Raw genomic sequence first — 22,692 nt, 5'->3', positions numbered from 1 at the left:
CCCTGCCTCTGCTGAGGCTGCAAACGCCCACCTGAGGCCAGCAGACAGCAGCAGGCACAAAGACTTTCAGCCCAGTTTTCTCAGGTAAAATGTACCTCCCAACAACTTCCCTGAACTGGGGAGCCACAGGGAAGTGTTTCGCTCATGGGTGCAGCAGACTGATGGGCTGGGGAAGATGAGTAGCCTCTTGCTGTATCATAATTGGCAAAACACACTGGTTTTTATTACTATAATTTGAGCAAAAAACTTCTCAGCCATCTTTCCTCAAACAGCAGTTCAGCTAAGCACAAAGCCTGGACTTAGCTTCTAAGTGTAGCTAGGAAATGGCATTTGCAGAATATCCTGATTGCAGAGAAAACACTTGGAAATGCTCTATAGGTTTGAATTCCAGCCCCTATTTTTCTCACCTAGAGGGCACAGCATACTGGTCTCTCATCACTGGAAGGGCTCCACAGAGGATGCACAGAAGGCAGGAAAATGGACAGAAATATAACGCTGAGTGTCCCCCTTAGAGCTCCAGATCTGCCCCGTGGGGCAGCAAAGCCAACAGTTCTGAGGGCATCAGGAAGTAGTCATCATTCAGATTCTGTTCTGCAGCAGGTCATCTGGAGGAACAAACTCATACAGGAGTCGATTCTGAGCCTCTTCTCTTTATTTAAATTACGTATTTCTGTCGGAAAGAGAACACAAGGAAGAAAAGTTGCCTTGCTGATGCACCTTTGTGAGGCATCGCTGAGCCTGGGCAGGGAAATGCTGGGAAGGTCACAGAGCTGGAAGGGACCCACAGGGATCATCAGTCCCTGTCCTGTCCCTGCCCAGACACCCCAACAATCCCACCCTGAGCATCCCTGAGAGCGGTGTCCAAACGCTCCTGGAGCTCTGGCAGCCTTGGGGCCGGGACCATTCCCTGGGGAGCCTGGGCAGTGCCCAGCACCCTCGGGGGAAAGAAGAACCTTTCCCTGAGCTCCAGCCCAAGCCCTGACACAGCTCCAGCCCTTGCTGGGCTCCTGTCCCTGTCACCCCAAAGCAGAGATCTGTGTCCATTCCTCCTCTTCCCCATCATGACACTGATGAGCCTCCCCTCAGCCTCCAGCTGAGCACACCAAGTGAAAGGACACTTCATCCCACTGGGAACAAAGCCACTGAGGCCACAGAGCCTTTTACAGCTGCCCCAACAAGATCCCATTCCCGCTGACCCCTAAAGAATTGTGAAAACACCCCTTTTTTGGGGCATTGACCCAGCACAAGGACACCCCAGGCTGGCTCAGAGCAGAGCCCTGACCCTATGTGAGCTCACCATTCCTCTGGGGTGGCCTCTCCCTGGCTGCTGTCCCCTTCCTGGAGAGTCCTGGCCGTGCTCAGCTCTGCCACCACCTCGAACACGTCGGCATCCACGGCGAAGGCGTCGGGGTCGTACTCGTAGGAGTAGTAGGACAGGTCTGTGTGCAGGGGGGGACCCTCCTCGGCTGCTGGGGGAACCAGAGCTGCAGGAGCTGCACCCCAGCACCACACAGGGCAGGGCAGGCAGGAGAAGGGAGGGCTTTAGTCAGAGACACCAGGGAAAGGGGCTGCAGGTGTCAGGGTTTTAGTCAAGGTCAGCAGGGAAGGGGGCTGCAGGTGTTTGATGGCATTCACAGGGGAGGGGAAAACTGCTGCCAAAGCAGTTTTCAATTTCCCAGTCTGAGACCTGGGCAGTGGAATAAAATGAAAGGGAAGAGAGGGGGAACAAAGAGAGGGGTAAAGGGGAACCCAGGCAGGGAAGGCAAATAAGGGTGGGAAAGGAGGAAACGAGGAGGGGAAATGAGAAAACAAAAAGGAAAGAAGAAGAAACAAGGGGAAAGGGAAATAAAAGGAGGGAAAGGGCAATGTTGTCTGAAAAAATCTCCAAGTCTCCTTTCCCAGCATGGAATTAACTGAAGTGCTTAAGTTCAGACCCATCACCGTGAGGGCTGCACACAGTGAGGTGAGAGCGTCACGCAGAGGGCAGACGGCACAGGGGATTCACTCTGCACCATGAAAATCTCTGCTCTGACCAGGCACCTCGGGTAAGGAGAGCCCCATCCACACAGGGACATGTTCTGTGTGCCCTCACTGTGCATCATTTCATAAAACAAGTGACAAAGCTGGAGGGAGACACTGAGGGAGCAGCTCACTTGGTGACTGAGCAGTGCAGGCAGGCCAACTTTCTTTTCAGCCCAACAAGTGTCAGGAACCCACAGCACAGCCACTGCCTCCAGCCTGAGAGGAGCTGAGGTGCCTCTGTCCCAGCACAGTCACACAGCACTGAAACTTTGTGTAGGGACAGACCCAGCACAAGCAGGAGCAGAATTTCTCCTCTTCCCATTCCCTCCAGTCTGTGCTGACACACCAGGCTGTGCTGGGCGACTGCTCCCTGTGCAGAGGGTAAAACTGCAAGATGAAACTTCTAGGAATAGCAGCAGATCTGTGTTTCCTAAACTGCTCCTGGAGCCAGCTCAGCTGTCCATCCTCCCTGTTCTGCCCTCTGTGTACACTGCTCTAATCCAAACCAAAGCAAGCACTGAGGCAGAATTATTGCAGGGAGGAAAAATCCCCTCCCACCCAAAGCTGGCTTGATTTAAAGAGAGCACTCATCAAGGCCTTTGAAAATGTTTGTTCTCTAGAAATAAAATATCTGAAGGATCTTCCCTGCTGCCTCCCACATCCTCCCAGCACTGGGCAGGGGAGTCAGGCTCTGTTCACTCCTTCTTGGCCTCCTCCCTGTGAGAACCTGCCAGATCATGAGCTCTTCTATGAATGGGTGATTGCTGTCCACCAGGGATGGGATGAACATCACAGGCCTGACTCTTCCCAGGAATTCAGTGGTGGAGTCCAAGCAAAGAGCATAGGCTGACGTTTCCTGCTGCACACAAACCACTCCCCCAGCCCCAAATGTTTGTGCTGAGGCCAATGTTTGCTGTGCAGTGATGGGGGGAGAGGAAAAACAGCCCTGTGCCAGTTCAACCCATCCTGAAAGAGCTGCAGCCCTGTGGGGAGCACTCCAGCCAGGGAATTTTGGGGATGACTCCACCTGGAAGCAGAGCTCAGGCTGATGTACCTGGTAAGAGCTAGTGTAGGAGATGGCATTTAATTAAAACAAACAAACAAACAAAACACCACCACCAAACAAAAGTGTTGTAATTCCACCTAGAATTTTCTTCCCATTCCAGCCACTGGCCCTTCTGTTTACTGGAACAAAACTGTGCAAAGGGCACGGCTGTGGGGAGAAGGCAGAGGGGCCAGAGAGCTGAGTCTGGGGGGCTTCCTGCACACAGCAGCACTGACACCCCCAGCACTGTTGCCCCACACACTTGGACATTGTTTCCCACCAAATCCATGCAGAATCACAGCATTGTGATGTCAACGTATTGTCCTCCACCATCAGTGCTTGTGTCGTGGAGTTTCAGAAGGGAGTTAATGATCTGTGGAAGCAGTCAAAGCACCCCTTCATCAGAGAGATGCTATCACAGCTACTGGGGATCCCAGAGGCTCCAAAATCCACCCAGATCCTTGTGGCCAAGGAGTGACAAGGATCTCAGGAAAGCCACAGTCAGAAATTCAGTGAGATTCCAGTTAGTAACTCAGCTCCTGCTCCAGGGCTTTCTACCCAAATATTGCAGCAGGCTGTGAAGGCACACAGAGCTGAGTCCATGCTACTCATCAAAATCCTGTCCCATCCTTTTGAGCCTCAGCAATTCACCTGTGAGAAGGAACAGCTGAGGAAGGGGATTCACACAGGAGTTATTTCAGCTGAGTCCTGTCACCCTGCAAGCTTCCCTGGCAATCAGAGGATCTAAAGGATGCAAAGAGGATCCCACCCATCTGTACAAAAAAGAAAAAAAAACAAAAAACAAACTGCAGTTTTAAGGTCAAACCTCAGCCATTCTGCCACACTGCAGGCTTTGGGAAGGCATTTTAAAATGTTCTGACAACCGCACTGCATCCTGACCTTTCAGGGCCATCTATGTTCAACTGCTCATCTTCAACAGCTGGAATTGGTTCCAGCAAACCCAGTGGTGTGTGTGGAACTTCACTGTGGGTCTGTGTGTGCCAGAGGGAGCCCCAGCACATCCTGCACTTCCCACTGATTGCTGGGAGGCAGCTGCTTGTTCCCACTGCTGGGTAACACGGACAAGACCTCAATTAAAGCATCCATCAGCCCAAGCTGAGCTGCACCCGTCTCATGGCAAACACAGGAAGCTTCCAGACAACACAAACACCCCATGCCTCTCAGAGAATGGGCATTTTCTGCAGATTAACACATCCAGTCAGTTTTACACCAACCTGCCCTAAGCTTGATTCTGTTCCCGGAGTTCTGCATCCTTTTAGGAAATCACAGATTTAGGCACGGCTCAGCAGAGCCCTTGCTGGAGCACCTGAGCCGACTTAACCCCATCACATGCCCCAGCAGCAGAGCCCAGGAGGGTGTGGGTGAGGAGGGGCTCATTCATCTGCTGCACTTTGATTCATGTCCCGTGTGCTTGACCTGAGAGGAGCCCGCAGGATTAATGAAAATCACATGCTGGGCCCTTTTCCTGGTGCAGGATTTAGTCAAGTTTGATTCCTGAATGCTCACTCTGCCATGGCTGCTCCCAGCTCAGCATCTTCCTGCCAGGAAATTTGGGCACTCCCGGATCCCAGGACAAAGCCAGCTCCAAGTGCTCAGGCTTTGACAAACATCCTCATGGCACTCAAGCTTGTCCATCTAAAATCTGCATAACAACACCACACAGAATAATCAGATTTTCCCCCTTTAGCTGCTCCTGAGCTAGCACTGTTTCTGTCAATTCAGAACAGAAACCACAGAGGGATTTTCGTTTGACTTCCATGCAGATTATTCCAGTAACTCCATTCTGAACATTTTTTTTGATTGTGGATTACCATCAACTTCCATCATTTTTCCCCCCAGATAATCATATCAAATTTTTATTTGAAAATAATATAATGGCAGCCCCATTTTTGTAGACCTTGGTACGGCCTCACGTTCCAGCAGTGCCCAAATGGGACAGTTTAGGAATGCTGCTTGAAAGGGTTCAGACTGCAGAGTTTCCATGCTGAGCACATGGCATGTGCATAGAATAAAAGGCAACAAGATATAGTCACAGCAAGTCCAGGAAAAAAAAAAAAGGGAGGAAAAGAGTAGAGATATCAAACACTAAGACTGAATAACCATTAGAAACTGTCATGATGGAATATGCACCATGTTTTTGCACCTGAATAAGAAAAGTGTCCATCAGCTGCTGTCCAGAAGGGAAAGAACAGGATGGTGTCTCATGTTGGAGATGGGTTAGTCTGACTGCTGCACAAGGAGGACATGAGGAGGCACAGAGGCTTCTCCTGAAGAACTGAACTGGTTTTACCCATTTTGAGGAGAGAGTTTGAAGCCAGGGGAAAATTAATGAGTGAAAAGCAGCCAGGAAAAATCTAGTCCCGTTTATTGGCTAGAGACAGCACAAAACAAGCTGTTCTATTGACCCTCCACTGCTTCTTGGTGAGATTTATTGTGAGCCATGAGCGAGTTCGACACGAGTCTTGGAAAAAAGTGCATGAACATAAGCACCAAATAAAATGAGCAGCCAAATTCCTGGCTACTCTATCCTTTGACCTTAACATTTCTGCTCACTAAAGCTCTTTATTCCAAACAGCAGCTCTGAGAGAACCAAAGCTGCCAGCTCCATTTTTGCACAGAACTGCAGGGACAAAGTTAATCCATCTGGATTCGAGTCCTTGCAGTGGTTTGGGCTGTGGTCACATCCTGCTCAGTTCTTTGTTGGAGCACATTACATCAGCCTGGCTTTAAATGGGATCTTTCCAGCTTAATAGTAGAAGAAAAGATCACAGAGAAGGTGTCGTTCAAATACAGCAAGGCTAAGAAAATAGGAGGGTCAGTTGTCTGCTCCTACAAACAATTATCTAAATCCTGGAGGTGCTGAACTGAGCAGGATTCCTGCATGATTTCCTGAAAGGAGAAGGACTAGGAGAACTCTGTGCTACTGAATACCTCTCATCCTCAGTTTCCTTGACCTCTTCATTTTCTTTCTGATTTCTGAATATTCTCACTTCTCTATAAGATGGAGAAATTCAGCATCCTCACTTACAACGTGTTTGAGAGACACCTGTACTTAACGCAGGGCTAGGACAAGCTTTAACCTTACTAAAGAAAGCTTTTGGATAAATGCAAAGGTATTGCATTACCTGCTGGAGTCTGGGGAACACTGGGCTGCTCAGCTATGTGGGAATGTGTCTCCCTTTCTTCTGGCAAGTTCTTAGCTGCAAATACAAAGAAAAATAAACTCATTAGTCACATAATTTGTTAATGCATCTCTAGAAAGTGTTTGCACTTCCAGAGGTGGCATAATCAGTTCCCTGACTACATGCCTTGAAAGCCCATGCAGAATCTCCAAATGATGTTACATTTCATGGATTTAATTTTTATCCAGGAGTATTCAACTTCAGATCAAACAGCATCACTAATTTGCAATTCTGACTGGTAAGCCATGTATTCATGAGAACAGAAAACCAGTTACTTCAAGCTGAAAAGCAGCTGCCCTTACCAGTTAATCAGCTGTACTGTGAACAGCAAAATTACACAGGGCAAGTTTGGAATTCTCCTCCTTTCCCTACCACAGGCATGGAACATCAACCTGCTCGAATGAGGATTTGTAACATTCTGCAGCCGGACCACGACAGAAAAAGGGAAGCACACAAAACCTACAGGCAGAGCACTGAGCCATGGGCATCTGCTCTATCCTGGTGTTGTTCCTGCACGAGGCCACCTCCATCTGGCAGTGGTTGGGGTAGATGTGACCATCAGAGCCACACACGGGCTCCCCATCATAGCCACAGTCCCGTGAGCACAGGCACTGCTCGAAGTACTCGTCCTCCAGGCAGCCAAAGATGTTGTTGCAAGGGCCAGAGTGGACAAAACCTGGGAATTCAACAAAGCCAGTCAGTTTTGCACGGCACGGGGAAGGTGGAACGGAAATATTTCCCTGGTGTCGGTTTTTATGTTGAATTCTCTAAGATTTCTAAGAGGAATTTACAAACTTGATAGAATTAAAAGCTCTGGCAATGAAGTGGTCTTTTTCAAAGAGCCATGGTGCAACAGCTTCCTGACTTGGGAGAAAGCAAGTTTTTGGCCAGAGCACAGAAAGGAACACATGGTTTCTGGGGAAAGTTATTCCTTTCAGGGATGTATGAAATTGTTCAATCTTCCTACACTCAACTGTGGAACTTCATTGCAAAATATTGGAGAGAAAGAAAACCAAATTGCACGGTAAAGATTTTTTATGTCTTTGTTTACTGACACATCTCCCCTTGTGCAGGTTCTTCCTGCAGAATTAGACATTTCATCTTGCCTCAGAAGCAAATCCCAGTCACTTTTGGTGCCTGAAGATCACCACTGGTCTGTTTGTCATGACTTCACTTACTGCAATCCCCCAAGCCTCAACTAACACGGAGAGCGAAACACAACATTTGTCTAAATAAGATTTTGAGTTCAGAACACCTGTGGGTGCTGTTTTTCTATAAGATCTGTGTGTTTTTGGGGTAACTCACCAACCCACTGACTGGCTGAGCTTTCCACCTCGTTGCAGGTTGGGCCATCACAGAGCTCCCGGGCCAGGGGGCTGTTCTCACTCACGTTGTAGAAACGAGTGGCTTCAAAAGCTGCAGCAAGAGGAGAAACCACAGCTGAGCCTCCTGCCTGCAGATCTGATGTCAGCTGGGATCAAAGGGAAACAGGCACTAACCTGGCTCGTAGTAATCGTACACTTTGATGGGAACGGGGGCTGTTTTCCCAACTATGTGCTCTCTGAAAGCTTGGAACTTCACACAGGTCATGCATTGGCTGGGAATCTGTGTGAAATGGTGTAAGAGACACAAAAACTACACTTGAAGTGAAGAGAGACACAAGCGAACACAGCACGTGCTCTGAAGTAACACAAAGACACCTCCAGTACTCCAAGTACAGGACAGAGATAATGAATAAAAACAAAACAAGATGAACTAAACCAGGATGCTTGGGTGACCTTTAAAACACATATTTGCCACAGAGCAAGGGCAGACACTCCAGCAGAGTTCCCTGGCTTGCCCACAACCACCAGACAATTTCCTGCTGCTGGCCAAGCCAAGAGAGATCTCACCTTCCACTCTCAGCTCTGTGCTGTGAAATCTAAATTATCCTGCATTTAGCACTGCTAGCCGTTTCTCAAAGTGAGATTATGTCAAGGCAAACATCTAAGTGATGTCTACCCAAAACCACTCCGTGGGCTGAAGTGAATCACCTGCCTCTATTATACTTTGGTTTTCAAGCAAAACCACAACACCCACCTGCAGCACAAGAGGCTCAAGCAAGAGTTCAGTTAAACCTGGAGTGATCCTCACCCCTGAGGGACCCCAACACTCTGCCTGTGCCTCATCCCCTGGTCATTTGCCTTTCATTAAAATCAAACATAACTATAAGGAACAAAGCCATTACCTCATCAAAATAAAATAGGACTTTTCTTCCATCCACTTCATATCTTTTTAACCCAATTTGCTTGTTCATCAATAACTGGGGGTAAAAGAAAAAATAATTAAATCATCATGTTTAGTTTAATTTCATTTTATAGAAGACAGGTAGAAATGAGAGAATAAATAAGATTTCAGGCTGCTTAGAAAATTGGTCAGACACTAAACTTCAGGGATTGCTTCTTCTGGAAAGGGTGCTTCCATAAAAGAGGGAAAATGCAAAAAAGATAGAAGTTGCTGTCACATAACTGAGGGGGGAAAAGCCACCTGTGTCCTTCCCTGTGTCCTGCTAAGGAATTCTTGCAAGGTGCATCAGCTGAGAGTTCTTCCTGCTCCCCAGGGCATTTATCCCCTGGGACTCTGCTGATGCCTCATCCATAATCTCATGGAGCAGCTCCCAGGTTGTTTTCAGTACCAAGGCTCCAGCAAGACCTCAGAGATGCCAAAGCATTCCATGAAATCTCTTATTCACCCCCTTCAGACCACCAGGGAATCTCCCTGCTGGACTGGGTATTGAAGGTCCCCTCCTCCCAGCAGCTGAAAAATCCAAAACATTCTTCTGCCAGGAAAATTAATCCACACATTTGAAAAGAGCAGCCATTTGAAAGAGCCCCAGGCACCCTCCCTTTTGACAAATGGGGTCAGGCCAGGCCTCTGCTCCTCATTTTCTCTCCCTTCGAGACCCAGGGATTTGGAATTTGGGGTTTGCATTGTACCAGGCAGGCCTACAGACCCACCTCTCTGCTTTTTTATCTGCATGTCTAAGGAACATCTGAACACGATCTAAGGGCACTTCCCACATCTCCAAACCTTTATTTGCAATTTTCCAAAAGTTTATCCTGTGATTTTTGCAATTAGAACATGCCAATACTGTGACTCTCCTGCCTGATCAAGCATTACTATTTTGATAATTTGTATTTTGAATGCATCTGTCATGTGGAAAACACTTAGTACTGAAGGTGGAGAGGATGAGGGTTTGTGGAAAAGGACTTTTGTGTTTTAATCAAAGTTTGGGGGACCAAGATAGGTCCAGAGCACTTTATTCTATAATTCTATTCTCCAAACTGTCCTATTAGTTCAACCTCTGTCAGACAATCCCATTTGTAACATAGGGATATTGTTATGGGGGTTTTTTTGGGTTTTTAATATTCTTAAGTTACTTAGAGATTGCAGGCTAAAATCTCCGTGGAAATGGGAACAAATCATTATTATTACTAACGCAACAGTTATTATTATAATTATGACTATCACCATTATTTAGACTAACATGAAACAAGCAGCATTCCCACTGAAGTCTGCCTGAACCTGCCACCAGCAGCTTTAGCTGTGACCCTCCTCAGCTGAGTGCTCCTCCTCGTAAAACCCTGCTCCTGCTATCCTATAACGAGCCAAACAACATTTGTTTAAGTCCCACACAATATGGAAAGGGCCAATTTAATTTGTCCTTATAATTTTAGGGGCCTGGTGGTGGCTGTTGTTACTCAGCTGCAGACAGTGCTTTTATGAGAGCTGGGAGACGCCGGCGCCACCGGGAACTGCTCAGCTCAGCTCAAGCTGCATTTTTTCTGGTGAGGTTTGATATATCCCAGCCTGGGGTGACCTCCTGACCCTGTCGACATCCAGCATTATTAGGGGGATTTGTGGCCGGGCTGCCCGGGGTGTGCACAGAGCTCTCATTAAGCAGCATTGCCCTGGGGCTGCTCCAGCCTGGGACAGGCAAAATCCTGATTTACAGCTCAGCCCCTCCACTGCAAGGCAGGGAAAAGGCAGCAGGGACAAGGATGGGACCTTCCTCTGCTCCAGGTGGTGTCCAAAATACATGGGGAAACTCCAGTGGGTGAAGTTCACGTTGGACCCATGTTTGGTGGCCATGAAGAAATCCCAGAATTGTTTGGGTTGGGAGGGACCTTAAAGCCCTGGGTGTGTTCTGGGCAGAGGAACACTGAGAATAATTGGGAATAAATGATTAACATGAGGATGTGCTCTCTTCAAGGGGGCACTGATGCCAGTGCCACAATGAACTGGCTGTGTGATATCTCAAAACACTTCTGGTTAGCATAGATCCCAGAATGGTTTGGGAAGGACCTCAAAATCCATCCAGTGCCACCCCTGCCATGGCAGGGACACCTTCCACTGTCCCAGGCTGCTCCAAACCCCAATGTCCAACCTGGCCTTGGACACTGCCAGGGATCCAGGGGCAGCCACAGCTGCTCTGGGCACCCTGTGCCAGGGCCTCACCACCCTCCCAGGGAACAATTCCTAATTCCCAATATCCCATCCAGCCCTGCCCTCTGGCAGTGGATGCCATTCCCTGTGTCCTGTCCCTCCCTCCCTTGTTCCCAGTCCCTCTCCAGCTCTCCTGGAGTTCCTTTAGGCACTGGCAGGGCTCTGAGGTTCCCCCAGCAGAGTGGATCTGCAGGTGGGGTTGTACCTGCACTTTCACTGCCCTGTCTACTGATATGCTTGAGCTTTGTCACTGCATTACATTATTAAAATGCAAAAAGATTTCTGAAATAAAAAAAAACATGGAATTCAGCTCTTCAAGGGGAACATTCTCTCCTAAATATACAAAATCCTTTCTAATTTAGGAAAATCTCCCTCTTTCCAAAGGAAGCATTTCTGATCTGGTTATGGCAACAGCAGAGCCTTCTGGGCTCACACACTCATGACAGAAATTCTGGGCTGTGAGGCCCTGGCATAGAGCAGCTGTGGCTGCCCCTGGATCCCTGGAATTGTCCAAGGCCAGGTTGGACACTGGGGTTGGAGCAGCCTGGGATAGTGGAAGGTGTCCCTGCCATGGCAGGGGTGGCAGTGGATGGATTTTGAGGTCCTTCCCAAACCATTCTGGGATCTATGCTAACCAGAAGTGTTTTGAGATATCACACAGCCAGTTCATTGTGGCACTGGCATCAGTTCCCCCTTGAAGAGAGCACATCCTCATGTTAATCATTTATTCCCAATTATTCTCAGTGTTCCTCTGCCCAGAACACACCCTTGGCTTTACCCACATTCGTGGATATGTTCCTTAAGAACCTTCCTGTTATTTGCAGTGAAAACCCCTCCACGCTCTTTCTTTCGACCCTTTCTCTCTGCTCACAGAACATTCCATAGGTTTAACACCATAAAGATATCCTGTTGTTCTCCTCCTGGGACATTTTGAGCTCTCTCTGGTTCTAAGCCAGGTTCTCATCCATATTTTCTCTGCTGATATTTACATGAATGACTGTGAACAGAATGTATTTGACAGCACTGCACGTGACCATCACTCCTGCACTTCAGCAGAGGAGGGAAAGCAGGAACCAAACCCACTGCAGGCCCCCTCACCTAATTTTTCTCCTTGCTCTTCCCGTGGGGATGCTGGAGAACTCCTACTCCTGGCCTTGCCCCACCTGAACAGCCATATTCAGTTTGATATTCAGAGAATATCAGACTCACAGGCACAGAAAACATGATCCATTTTACATGCTTGGATTTCAAAGTAGATTTCTCCACGTGCAGTTTGTGAATGGATATAAACAATTTCAGTTTTTCTCTTTATAGGAATAATTTCATATCTGATCCCCTGTTCTGAAAGGATGCAATTGCTTCTCAGGGATTGATACAAAAGTTTCTTTGGCTACAGGGATGCCCCAGGAAACATCTGCCAGCAGCTTCTGACATGGACTGTAAACCCCTCCAGAGGGCTTTTTCCTCCAAGAAAATGCAATGGTGTTTCAACTATAAATCAGCCAAATCAAGTGAAATCCTACAGAAGATAAAGCAATGTGCACTCCTCCTTGAATTATGATATCAAATTAAACTTCACAATGGTTCTACTTTAAAATTCTTTCCTCCGATCCCCTCCCTTCCCAATATAATGAGAAAATTATTAACAGGAGAGGTCTTTTAGAAGCAAATTTTTTTTAGCTCTTTACCAGCTCCCAAGGATGCAAAAATTTTACACTTCTTCAGTTAAACAGTCCTTAAAAATCATTGCAGCATAAGAACCCCACAAGTGAATGCAATATTCCACAGAATGCAATGAGTTGTACAGGATGTAATGCTTCCACAAATACAAAGCAAAGCTCAAGACTACAGTTCATCTGCCCTGAAGGGTTGGCTGGGCACAAGGCACATTCTGTCCACCTCAGCCTGGCTGCAAGAAACACGATGTTCTCCCAGAGAGAAGGAAAAAAAAAAAAAAAAAGAAAGAAAGAAAGAAGGGCAAAAAATTCCAAGACACAGAGCCTCCAAAGAAATGGGATCCAGATGTTGGAGATAACACAGCCCACTAAGCAGCCATAAACAGCTCCTGTAAGAGCACATTTGCACCTCAGCTTTTCCAGAGGGTCTCAGTTAATTACTGTGCACTGGCTCAGGAAAACCTTGGGTTGGGTTTGCTCAGCCTGCTCAGAACATCTGTTCCCTCATTTCAGAGACAGATTTTCTTGACAAGTGAAATCTCTTCCTCCCCCTTCCCAATTTTAATTGCATCTTTTCAGCAGTGCTCTGACATTCAATGGCCTCCTCTTGCCCTTGGAAGGGAACCCCTCCCATTAAAGATCCCCATCCCACCCCACCCCATCCCTTTACCTGCTCCAGGCTCTCAATATCTGCCCGAAACCCTGAGAACAAAGGCACTTCCAACACAGCCATGTTTGAGGATCCAGAGTGCAGCCATCTTCCCATGGGAACAAAAAGAGAGAAAATGGGAACAAACTCAAGATCCAAGACAGCAAATGGACAACTCGGAATGGAGAAACCAACACCAGAAGAAAACAAACAAACAAAAACATTAAAAGGCTCTCCTCGTTTAAGCGCTTGTGGAAAACCAGTTTATTTGGGTTTTTTTAAATCCTCTTTTCTGCTTTATTTAACAAAATTATGCCCAGCTCACAGAGGGTAAGAGATGTCCTGGAACACAGAGGCAGAAAAGCAGAGGGATGCAGCCACCTGTGGGGCTGCTTCCTTTCTTTTTCAATTAATCACTGAGAAAATGCAATTGAAAAAAGGAAAAAAACCCTTGGAGTAGAAGGAACTCCTGAGAGGAAGGTATAGATGGACTGTGGTGGGAGAGGGATGCTAATTCCCAACACCAGACAAGGTCATTTCAGCCCAGGGGTTCAGCCCTGACACTGAGAAAAGGGGTTTTGCTAAGGAGTCAGCAAAGTTGGTGTTAAAGAGTTCACTGCCTGTGTCACCCTCTAGAGTATGACTGGAAACTCAGAACACCCTCTGAAACTGAGTTGTTGTAAGTGTGCACAAAGAACCCCCCACACAGGAAGGTGTAGAGAGGAACTCTGTGGGGCCATTGCAAAAGTCTCAGCTTTTGCAGCACGGCAGAGGAGTCTCCATCCTGAAGCAGCTCCTGGAACCCCAGGACAAGGCTCCTTTTTTCTGCACTGCCAGCAGCTCCCAGCCCTCCCTCCCCTGGCAGCTCACCTGTTTGCTGTGCACCACCTGAGCCCAGCAGGGCTCATCAGCTCATGCCCAGCACTGAGAAAACACAATTCCACAGCTTCCAGCACCAAATTTGCCAGCTCTGAGCTGGCTGCTGCAGGGCCCCTCTCTCAGCTCAGGGGTGGTGAACTGGCTGAGGCTGGGGTGCCACACCCCAGCCCAAGGCTCACAGTAGCATGAGGTGGCCTGGGGACAGAGCCAGCTGGCTCTGGGTGAAGCACTTCAGGGCTCCCAGAGACATTAAACCTCCTTAATTCCCATCTAACTCCATGCTCCACACTCCCTAATAAATCCCACAGGATCCCTTTTCCTGCATTTCCCCAGTCTCTGTTATATATCACAGCTTTGTATTTTCCACCCTGAGTTCTCCCTAACCCTTCAGAAGTGCCCCAGGGATGTCACTGGGCATGACAACACTTCATTACATTCTGAGAACACCCCCAGCTCGAAATATCTCAGTTGTCATCCTGAGCTGCACTCCTCTCTTCACACTGCCCGAGCAAGATGATGATGGAGCTGAGAGCATCATTACAGGAAGAAGGGGAGGAAAGGAAGATTTCATTTGCTTTTGTTTCCTTTCCAAGCAATCCATCTCCTTGCACTGGGCTTCCTCTCAAATTTCTGTCTTAGCTCCAGCAATTCCCGGGGCAGAAGTTTCAGAACTATCAGCAGAGGTTGTGCTGATGCAGGGCAGCCTCCTCAGCATCTGACAAGGCTGCAGAGTTTGATCCTCTCCCCAGAGCAGGCTGAGAAGAGGTTGGCACAGTGACATGGTGGCACTTGGGGGCAGTGCCTGTGCCACAACACTGCCCCATGGGCCAGGGAAAACAAGATCCCACCTTGTCCTGGGGCACTGCAGCTCTGCTCAGGTCTGCAGTCTCTGCAGGAAGGCAGGGGACAGAAGCTGATAGGGGAGCCAGAGTTTCCCATTAAACTCTGACAGGGCAGCCACAATTTTCCATTTGCATCTGAGCCACTCACTGGATTTCTCCTGTGGAGGTCAGTGAAGCAGCAGCCCACCCACCTGCCATGCTCCCAGTCACAAACATGCAAATTAGTTATTAATTTCTTGGGAATGGTTTCTCCTGTTGCACAGCAGAATGCTGTGAGCCCTCTTTATTTACTCTGGTTGTGGCTTTATCTCTCTTGGGTCAAATTCCCAACAACCTCCCTAAAAATCCAAATGCTTTATAAAGAGATGAGCGACCCCGATGACTGCAGCAGTACCAAGGTGTTTAAGCAAAACTTGTAAGTGGGTTTTATACAAGTCAGAAACTATTCTTGGATGTTTGTCTGTAGCCAAGCTGTTTTCTCACGATAACTTGAGTTTTCCATTCTATAAAATGAGACAGAACTGCTCACGTCTCTGTAAAGTGCTTTGAGAGCTAGAAATGAAACTTCTGGATCATGCCACTTAAAAGTTATTTTACATTTCAGTATATGGAGCAAGGAGATAAGGAATTTGAGAGCTTATAAATATCTGCACGTATTGTGCCTTTACCATAGATTCCAAATTCATACCATGGCAACAAGCATCTTATGTTAGGTTTTGGTATCTGAAACTGAACCACTAAGGAGCTCAAACAATAAAGTCAGTAGTGTTTATGAAATATTGACACAACGAAGGTATTAGTTAACCAGCTGAATTTACCTTCTTCTTTGAGGCTTTTAAGAAAATAATCCAGAACTTTTTGTTTTCATCCTTATAAAAAGCAAATCACATCACATTTGTCATTTTCAGGGTTTGGAGAGGCAATAATGAAACTCGGTGATGAAACCTCGAGGCTTGTTCTAATCTCTCTACCTTTGACACGCACTTAGCACTGAAATGATCAAGAACCCCACGACCCACTGAAAGTTCTGCCTTCCCCTGCTCAGGATCCAGACAGTGCAGCAAGAGAGAACTCGGGGTTTTCCTGGCACAGAGGGGCTGACCAGCAAACCAAACATTCTGTGGGGAGCAGGGCTGGCACTCCCTACCTCGTGCAGGTCTCCAGGATGACTTTGTACTCTCGGTGGTCCTGGTCTGAGGCAGGGTCCTCGTCATCCCCCAGGGCCCTGTCCCTGTGCAGGGCTGTGGGGCTCTCGCGGGCAGAGCCCGAGCGCAGCGGGGTCGGGGCTTGCAGGTGCTGCTCTGACTTGGGCTCCTTCAGGTTCACCAGGAGCTGGAAGGCTGGTTTGGCAATAGGATCAGGTACGTTGTAAGTGACATCGATCTGCAGCAGGAAGAGAGGAAAGCAAAATGCATTAGGGAGGTTTATCACAGCTCCGGTGTTTCAAAGTGTCTACAAATGTCCCTTAAGGACCAGCACAGACACAAGATCTCTTCAGAGGGGGGAATGGCAGGCACAGAGACAACAGAGGCTTTACCACACAGTTATGTCTTTATATAAGCTCTACTAGAGCTGGTACAGTCACATTCGCTTCCTAAATTAAAGCAATTAGAACTATTAAATTAGAACTATTTTGAGAGAAATTCCAGGTGTAAATACTTCTCCACAGCAAAGTGGGATTACAGAAGTAGCAAACAGGCTGTGAGGTTAGAGATCAACTGCTCCCATGCTTTCTCCAGCCCCATGACAAGCTTACCTGCATCAGGCAGCAGCCTTCACCTTTGGCACTCACAAACAGCCCTGTTGGAATACTGGGGATCTGGGGAGAACGCACAGGTGAGACACAGACAACACATGGCACTCAGAATGGAAATGAATATTAAATTTAGGTCTATTCTGTACAAAATACCTTTGTAAAGGACACTGCAGAAGTGAAGAGTAAGGCTTAGTCTCTTCACCATCTGCACTTACAAAGGCACAGACAAACAGCAACACAAAATAAACATCAGGCATTGGTTATGGTGAAAAATGCCTTTAATCAGGAGTGCTGTCTCCTTCACAGCAGAATCCAGCCACAAACCCACAGAAAGTCCCACAGGTCTCAGTGCTTAAGCTGTGCTTTTACCATCACTGATCCAAGTCCTCATTCAGAGCCAGCTCACGTGGATTGTTTTAAAAATCTGCCTGCACAAAGCCACCTACCACTGCAGTCTGAAGGACTTTTTTATTCATCTTGTTAAGCTCAAAGGTCTCCTGGTAGTCCAGGTTAGTAGAAGCCAAGGAAATGGTCAGGTTGACTCCTCCAACATAAGAAAGAATGGCATATTCAGCCAGAGCCTGCAGGGCCACACAGGTGTCCTGGGAAGAGGAAGAAACCAGAACTGTGAAGAATACAGGAGCACAGCAAACTTCCCAACAGCTCTGCTCAGCTCCAGGTGGAAGATTCTTCTTTATTAATTCATATGGCAAAAGAAACATCAGGCTTTGCTCAGTTTTCCTATCAAAGACACCTGTGAGGACAAAGTCTGGGTTCCTTTCAAATTACCAGTCCAAGGAGGAAGCAGTAAAGAGCGCTGGGAAGTTTTTCTTCTTACCAGAACACAAACAATTTCTGTCAGGAAGATGGAAACTCTTCATTCCTGAATCAATTGACAATACATGCATCCCAGCTACCTTTTCCAGAGGCAGCCCACCTGAGTAGATGAGAATCCTCCCAGTGCATTCCTCTGCTGTGAGAGCCACTTGACTACAGGGAGTGCAGAGGCCACGTCTCCCAGGAGTGTGTAGGTCAGAAGGGCATAAGATGTCATTTCCACTTCTGCAGAAACAACTGAAAGGGGGGATGAATTTAAAAAAAAACAAAAAAAACCAAGATATCACCTAGAAGTGAGAATCCAAGCATGTGTAGAGATAGTTCTACGAGTATTTATTAACTGAAAAATTATTCTAAAAGGTTAAGAGTCTGTAGAAGTAAAAGGAAAAGGGAAGTTAAAATGTGCTTCACCTCCCTAAGATAACTCTGCTTTCAACATAAACCTTCCTTCATGCAGTAGATATTCAATTTTATTCACACAATAAATAAACTCATTCTACTTGACTGTATCCCACATGCAATTTAATTCATCCCCCACTCCAGTTCTGCTCTGCTGCTGCCCACACTGTTGTCCTACCCTAGAGATTTTTATACAATACCCAGTCAGATCCCTCTTGAACACTGCTGCACATACATCACATCCAAAGAGTCAATGGCTTTAAGTGGCTTGAAAATGACAATAATGCACTGTTTCTGTGGCTTTGACAGCCCAAGTCTAGAAAAAAATCAGCTGAAGTGTCAGTGATTGGTGATACAATCCATTTGAAAACACAAAGATAAATAGCTCTAAAGGTAAATATATTTCAATTCCCTCAGATTTCCATTTTGAATTATTATTCCCTGACAGAAGAGTGAGAGCCATGTGGGATTCTGTCTTTATAAAACTGCAGTGAAAGCTGATGAGTCAGCTGGGGCTGAAAAACCTGTCCTGTCTGGACCACATCTTGCTCTGTCTCTCATTTATTCCTTCAGCATAATGTTACCTGCTCTTCCTGAGCTCTCTTTTCTCTGGACCCTGCCCTGAGTGATAATTTTAGAATACCTTATATTTTACAAACAATTCACTGCAATATGTGCAGGCTGGCATGGCAGCCCCTTCCCTTTTCTCTCTGCCTTTGCACTGCAGGTTCCCAATTACCTGATTGAGAGAGTCCATCATTAAATCCCATGAAAGTGTCTTCATCAGTGACAAGGGTTCCTGTGAGGCTCCAGTGTGTGAAGCCATCTAGAAGAGGGCAGTGGGACATGGGTGTTATTAGAACAGGAGTGCAGCTGAGCCTCTGTGCAAGGGAAGATTCAAATTCCACTTCTGCATTGGCTCTGTGCCCTGAGCTGCACTGTCCCTCCTTTTGGGCACCCACCCCCTGGGCAAGGGTCTCTCTTTATCATTCCAAAGATGATTCAGCGTGACAAATTTTGGTTTGAAATAACCCATCAGGGAATGTGAGGTGTTACAGGGCAAACTTTGTCACAGCAAGGAGAGCACTGCAGAGCCTCTGAACAACTTGAAATCACTCTACTGGTTGGAGAACAGTGCTGCTGAACACCAGGGCTGTGGCTCTGATCTCTGTGTGGGCCATTCACTCAGGAGCTGGTCCCTTGCAATTCAGGAAATTCTGTGACTCTGCTGCACTTGCCTTCCTTCAGCATCAACCACACGCGTGGAGCCCCCTCCAAAGAGATCCAGGAGAGCCCTCGCCCTACAAACCCAAACTGTGCCATGAGGAACCCCTCATCTCCCAGGCCCCATCCTTTCCAGCAGCTCAAATGCAGCATTCAGGCTGTGCTTGGCTGTTCCTGCGGGGGCAGAGCCCGGGCTGCAGCTTCTACCTTGGGTGATGGCCATGCTGTTCATCCTGCGCAGCGTGGCGGCTGCGCTGGGGCTGTGCAGCAGGGTCAGGGCGTAGGCACTCAGGGCAGTCGTGTAGGGATCTTCTGCTGAGTACAGGTTGGACTCCAGGAAGTGTTTTGCTTTGTCAACAGCTGTTCTTTCTTCCTACATTCACAGGGGAAAGAGCCCAGACAGATGTACCAGTCTCTGAAGTTAGAATGGCTTTGTTACTCGCTGCGTCGAGCCCATTAAAAAAAAAAACAAAAACACCCAACCAAACAAAAACCAGCAACAAAATCCAAACCAAAATTACAAAAAAAGACACAATAAACTCAGAAAGATACATTTTGCTCTCTGCATAATGGCATTGACACTTTCCTCTCCCTAAGAAAAGCCATGGATCAAAAATTAAAAAAAAAAAAGTGCAAACAGCAAAGCAAGAATTATTTAGGCTAAAATTGAGACATACTTCTTCCCCCCTAAAGCTGAAGAAATTCCATGGCCCTGCAAGGCAGCAGATGAGCAGGCAGGGGTGAGTTCTGTACTGTAGGTCTGATTGTGTTCCTGACACTCTGGAGCGTCTGGCAGACGCCAGAGGATAATAAAGGCCAAGGTTCCCAGGGGTCCCTGCAGCCAACAAACATGTTTTATTAACTCCCCCAATGACCTCACCATGCAGGAACGTGGCTCTGATAATTTATAGAAACAATTTAATTGGACTTGATGTAATTTGGTTTCCTTTGATTTCCCTGTGGCACTAACCTTCCCCTTCCTCATTTCCTAGCTAAGATCATTAGGAACACTCACAAATCTCCTCTAGGAAAACCATTAGAATGCACAGAAACTGCCCTGCTGGGGCTGCCTTACACAGAGCAGCCCAGAGAGAGCATCACATCACTGCTCAGAGGGGGACACTGCTGACAGGCAGGCAGGATGTTACTCTGTGAGCTCTGCAGGGTTTTCCAAATCTTTAATAAGGTTGAAAGCCTTCCACTCCAACAAGGACAGGGGGTTAGGGGGCATCTGCCTGCAACAGCAGCCTGGTCCCACTCTTCAGGCTCCACAGGGCTGGATGGGGAGTGCTGAGGTTACCAGAGTTCCTGCATGGGCACTGGCTGCTCTGACACCTCCACAATCTCACAGGGTTGTGCCTGAATGGACCCTTTTGTGTGAGAGCAGATCACCAGGAGATGCTGCAACATCCACTAACCCTCCTCTTTTCATCTTCCAGCAGTTCTGCCTCTGCACAGCCACCACTGCCTTCTCCCTTGGCTGAGGAGCAAGGGAACATCTGCCAGGCAGCATCTTCCCAGCCCTAGTTAGTGGGAATGTGTCACTACAATCTTGTAGAACATCTCCATTCTACTGAAACTGCATGCTGGCAGAAACACATCAGAGGGCAGAAACACTGTTTTACCAGGAGTTTTAAGGAGGAATCCCTAAAACACCAGCTGTACTTGAAGTTTAGGGTTTTTTTCCAGTGGAATTGGCCATTCTTACATAGCTGCATCTCTTTTTTGCAGTGCTCCTGCTCTGTCTCATTGCAAAGAACAGAAACATTTTTCTCCAGAGCCCTCAATCCAGCACACTGCAGGAGCTCAGCTCTCCAAAGGCACTGTAATCTAAGAGCAGTAGCATTTTGGCCACTGCAGCCAAGCCAGACCACAAGAGTTCTCTGGTTCCCCAAGTTAAACTGCTTTTAGCACCAAGCCAGGATTTCTGAGTCTCTACAGGCAAGAGACCAGGATCTGCACAGGCTGCACTCACAGCTTGAAGCTGAGAGGCAGAAAAGCTCTTTTGCAGTAATTTCTTGGAGAGGTTGAGGGATGGGGCTGCAGGGAAGTGTTTTGCTCTGGTAGAATAATCATGAGCTGATGGCTGAAGGGTGGGAGACCACCTTGAACAACTTCAGAACAAATTCCTTAACTTCAGAACAATCCCAAGGCTTTCCAGCAGCCTCTCTTCCCTGGATGCTGTCAGCCATTCTAGAGAGCACAGAACCTCTGAAGGCAAACAGCAGCAAAATGAAGTTTAAAAAAAATAAAATAAAATAATTGAGATTTTGGAGATGTTTTAACAGAGCTTTTGTTACCTCAGAAGTGACACCTGTTTCCAGAAGAGATGCAACCACATAAGCTGTCAGGGAGATCTTCCCATGGATCCCACCCTGGAAGGGCAAACAACACAAACCACGGAGTGAAAACTAGAGAAAAGGACACTGGAGGAAAAAAAGAGACTTTGAAGCAATACAAAGGATGTGTTAGAACTAGAGGAGAAGCTGAAGCATCACCAAGTTTCTTTTCTTTGCACACAAGGAGTACAAAATTCGAGAATCCAAGCCCACACTGGTTGGAGCCAGGACCCAGTTATCCCTGGCCTGAGGACACATTTAATGCAGTATTTCATTATTTTGTAATAATGCAGCATTTTGTAAGACTTCACACCTTGCTTTCCATCCTCTCAGGATACCCCACAGACACATTCTGATTGACCTTTTTAAACTGAAATCCCCCTGGTTCTCCCTGCAGCATTCCAGCCTTTCAAGTGCAAAATTTATATACAGACTGCATCATTCATGCTCTGAAAATGACTTTAAAAATATCCTCGCTGTAAGTTGGTCCTGTGTGGTTTTTTTACCTGAATGTCCTTGTTTAGTATCCTGCCCATAGCAGGGAAAGAACCATCTTCTTTCTGGTGCTGGATAATCCAGTCTTTGGCAGCTGTGAGTTCTTTGGGGTCAATGAAAATAAACCCACGAGACTGAGCAAAGGACTTGAGGACAAAAGCTGTTAGCCTGTAAAAATGAATTAACCATCTTTACTGAGAAAACAAATTCAGAATAAAGTACCTGTAAGGAAAGAATGATATTCTTAGAAAGCACAAATTGAAAAAAAAAATAAATCTTTTTGGGAAACACAAAATATGGTTGTTAAAACTTTCATGGGATATAAAAAGCACCCGAACACTGTCCAGGCTTTGGATAAGAAAAGGATCAAAGGTCTCAACAAACTAAACTGAAAAGTAGAACTCAAAGGTGTATTTACCATAATTATGGCACACTCTGAAATACAGTTCTTTTTTATCCCAAACTATTGAAGTTTTTAAGCTAAGAATCAATATTTAAAAATTAAGAATCAATATATTTCTCATAAGAAATCCAGAACCTTTCCTCGAGCCTGAAGCCATGTTACACTTTATACAGAATTAAGACTTAAGAAAGCACCAGAAGTGATTTTGGAATTCTAAACCTCTGACAACAAGTGTGAGCACTGGCCAGCTTCGGGGGATTGAGTCATTGCATTTACAAGCCCCTGAGGAATGGGAGGGTAGCAAACACTGCTGCCTGGCAGGGGATTTTTCGAGTGTTGAGTAATTCTGTGTCACCAGATTTCATATCCAGGGGCTGAGAGGAAAATTCCCAGTCCCGGGAGGAACGAGGCAGCAGCAGCAGCAGCTCCCCTGAGCTG

The 22,692-nt window shown here is 46.9% G+C and overlaps 1 protein-coding gene across 1 annotated transcript in view; it reads right to left on the bottom strand.

Annotated features, from left to right (window-relative positions):
* Positions 1-66: 66 nt before the first annotated feature.
* The window catches only part of CPAMD8 (C3 and PZP like alpha-2-macroglobulin domain containing 8), a 49,951-nt gene continuing 27,325 nt past the window's right edge, over positions 67-22,692 (bottom strand). Inside the window, exons 28-43 of the mRNA XM_062509855.1 lie at positions 21,863-22,019; positions 21,318-21,392; positions 19,225-19,390; positions 18,533-18,619; positions 17,495-17,631; positions 17,004-17,159; positions 16,558-16,620; positions 15,949-16,184; positions 13,102-13,189; positions 8,498-8,572; positions 7,770-7,875; positions 7,576-7,686; positions 6,734-6,946; positions 6,214-6,288; positions 1,298-1,493; positions 67-115 (exon numbers count right to left, since the gene is read on the bottom strand). Coding sequence (XP_062365839.1) covers positions 67-115; positions 1,298-1,493; positions 6,214-6,288; positions 6,734-6,946; positions 7,576-7,686; positions 7,770-7,875; positions 8,498-8,572; positions 13,102-13,189; positions 15,949-16,184; positions 16,558-16,620; positions 17,004-17,159; positions 17,495-17,631; positions 18,533-18,619; positions 19,225-19,390; positions 21,318-21,392; positions 21,863-22,019 — 1,990 coding nt within the window. The remainder of the gene's footprint in view (positions 116-1,297; positions 1,494-6,213; positions 6,289-6,733; positions 6,947-7,575; positions 7,687-7,769; positions 7,876-8,497; positions 8,573-13,101; positions 13,190-15,948; positions 16,185-16,557; positions 16,621-17,003; positions 17,160-17,494; positions 17,632-18,532; positions 18,620-19,224; positions 19,391-21,317; positions 21,393-21,862; positions 22,020-22,692) is intronic.

Source organism: Cinclus cinclus, chromosome 28, assembly GCF_963662255.1.
Source record: "Cinclus cinclus chromosome 28, bCinCin1.1, whole genome shotgun sequence".
NCBI lineage: Eukaryota > Metazoa > Chordata > Aves > Passeriformes > Cinclidae > Cinclus > Cinclus cinclus.
The sequence above is the reverse complement of the archived record's forward strand: the minus strand, read 5'-3'. Positions and strand labels throughout refer to the sequence as shown.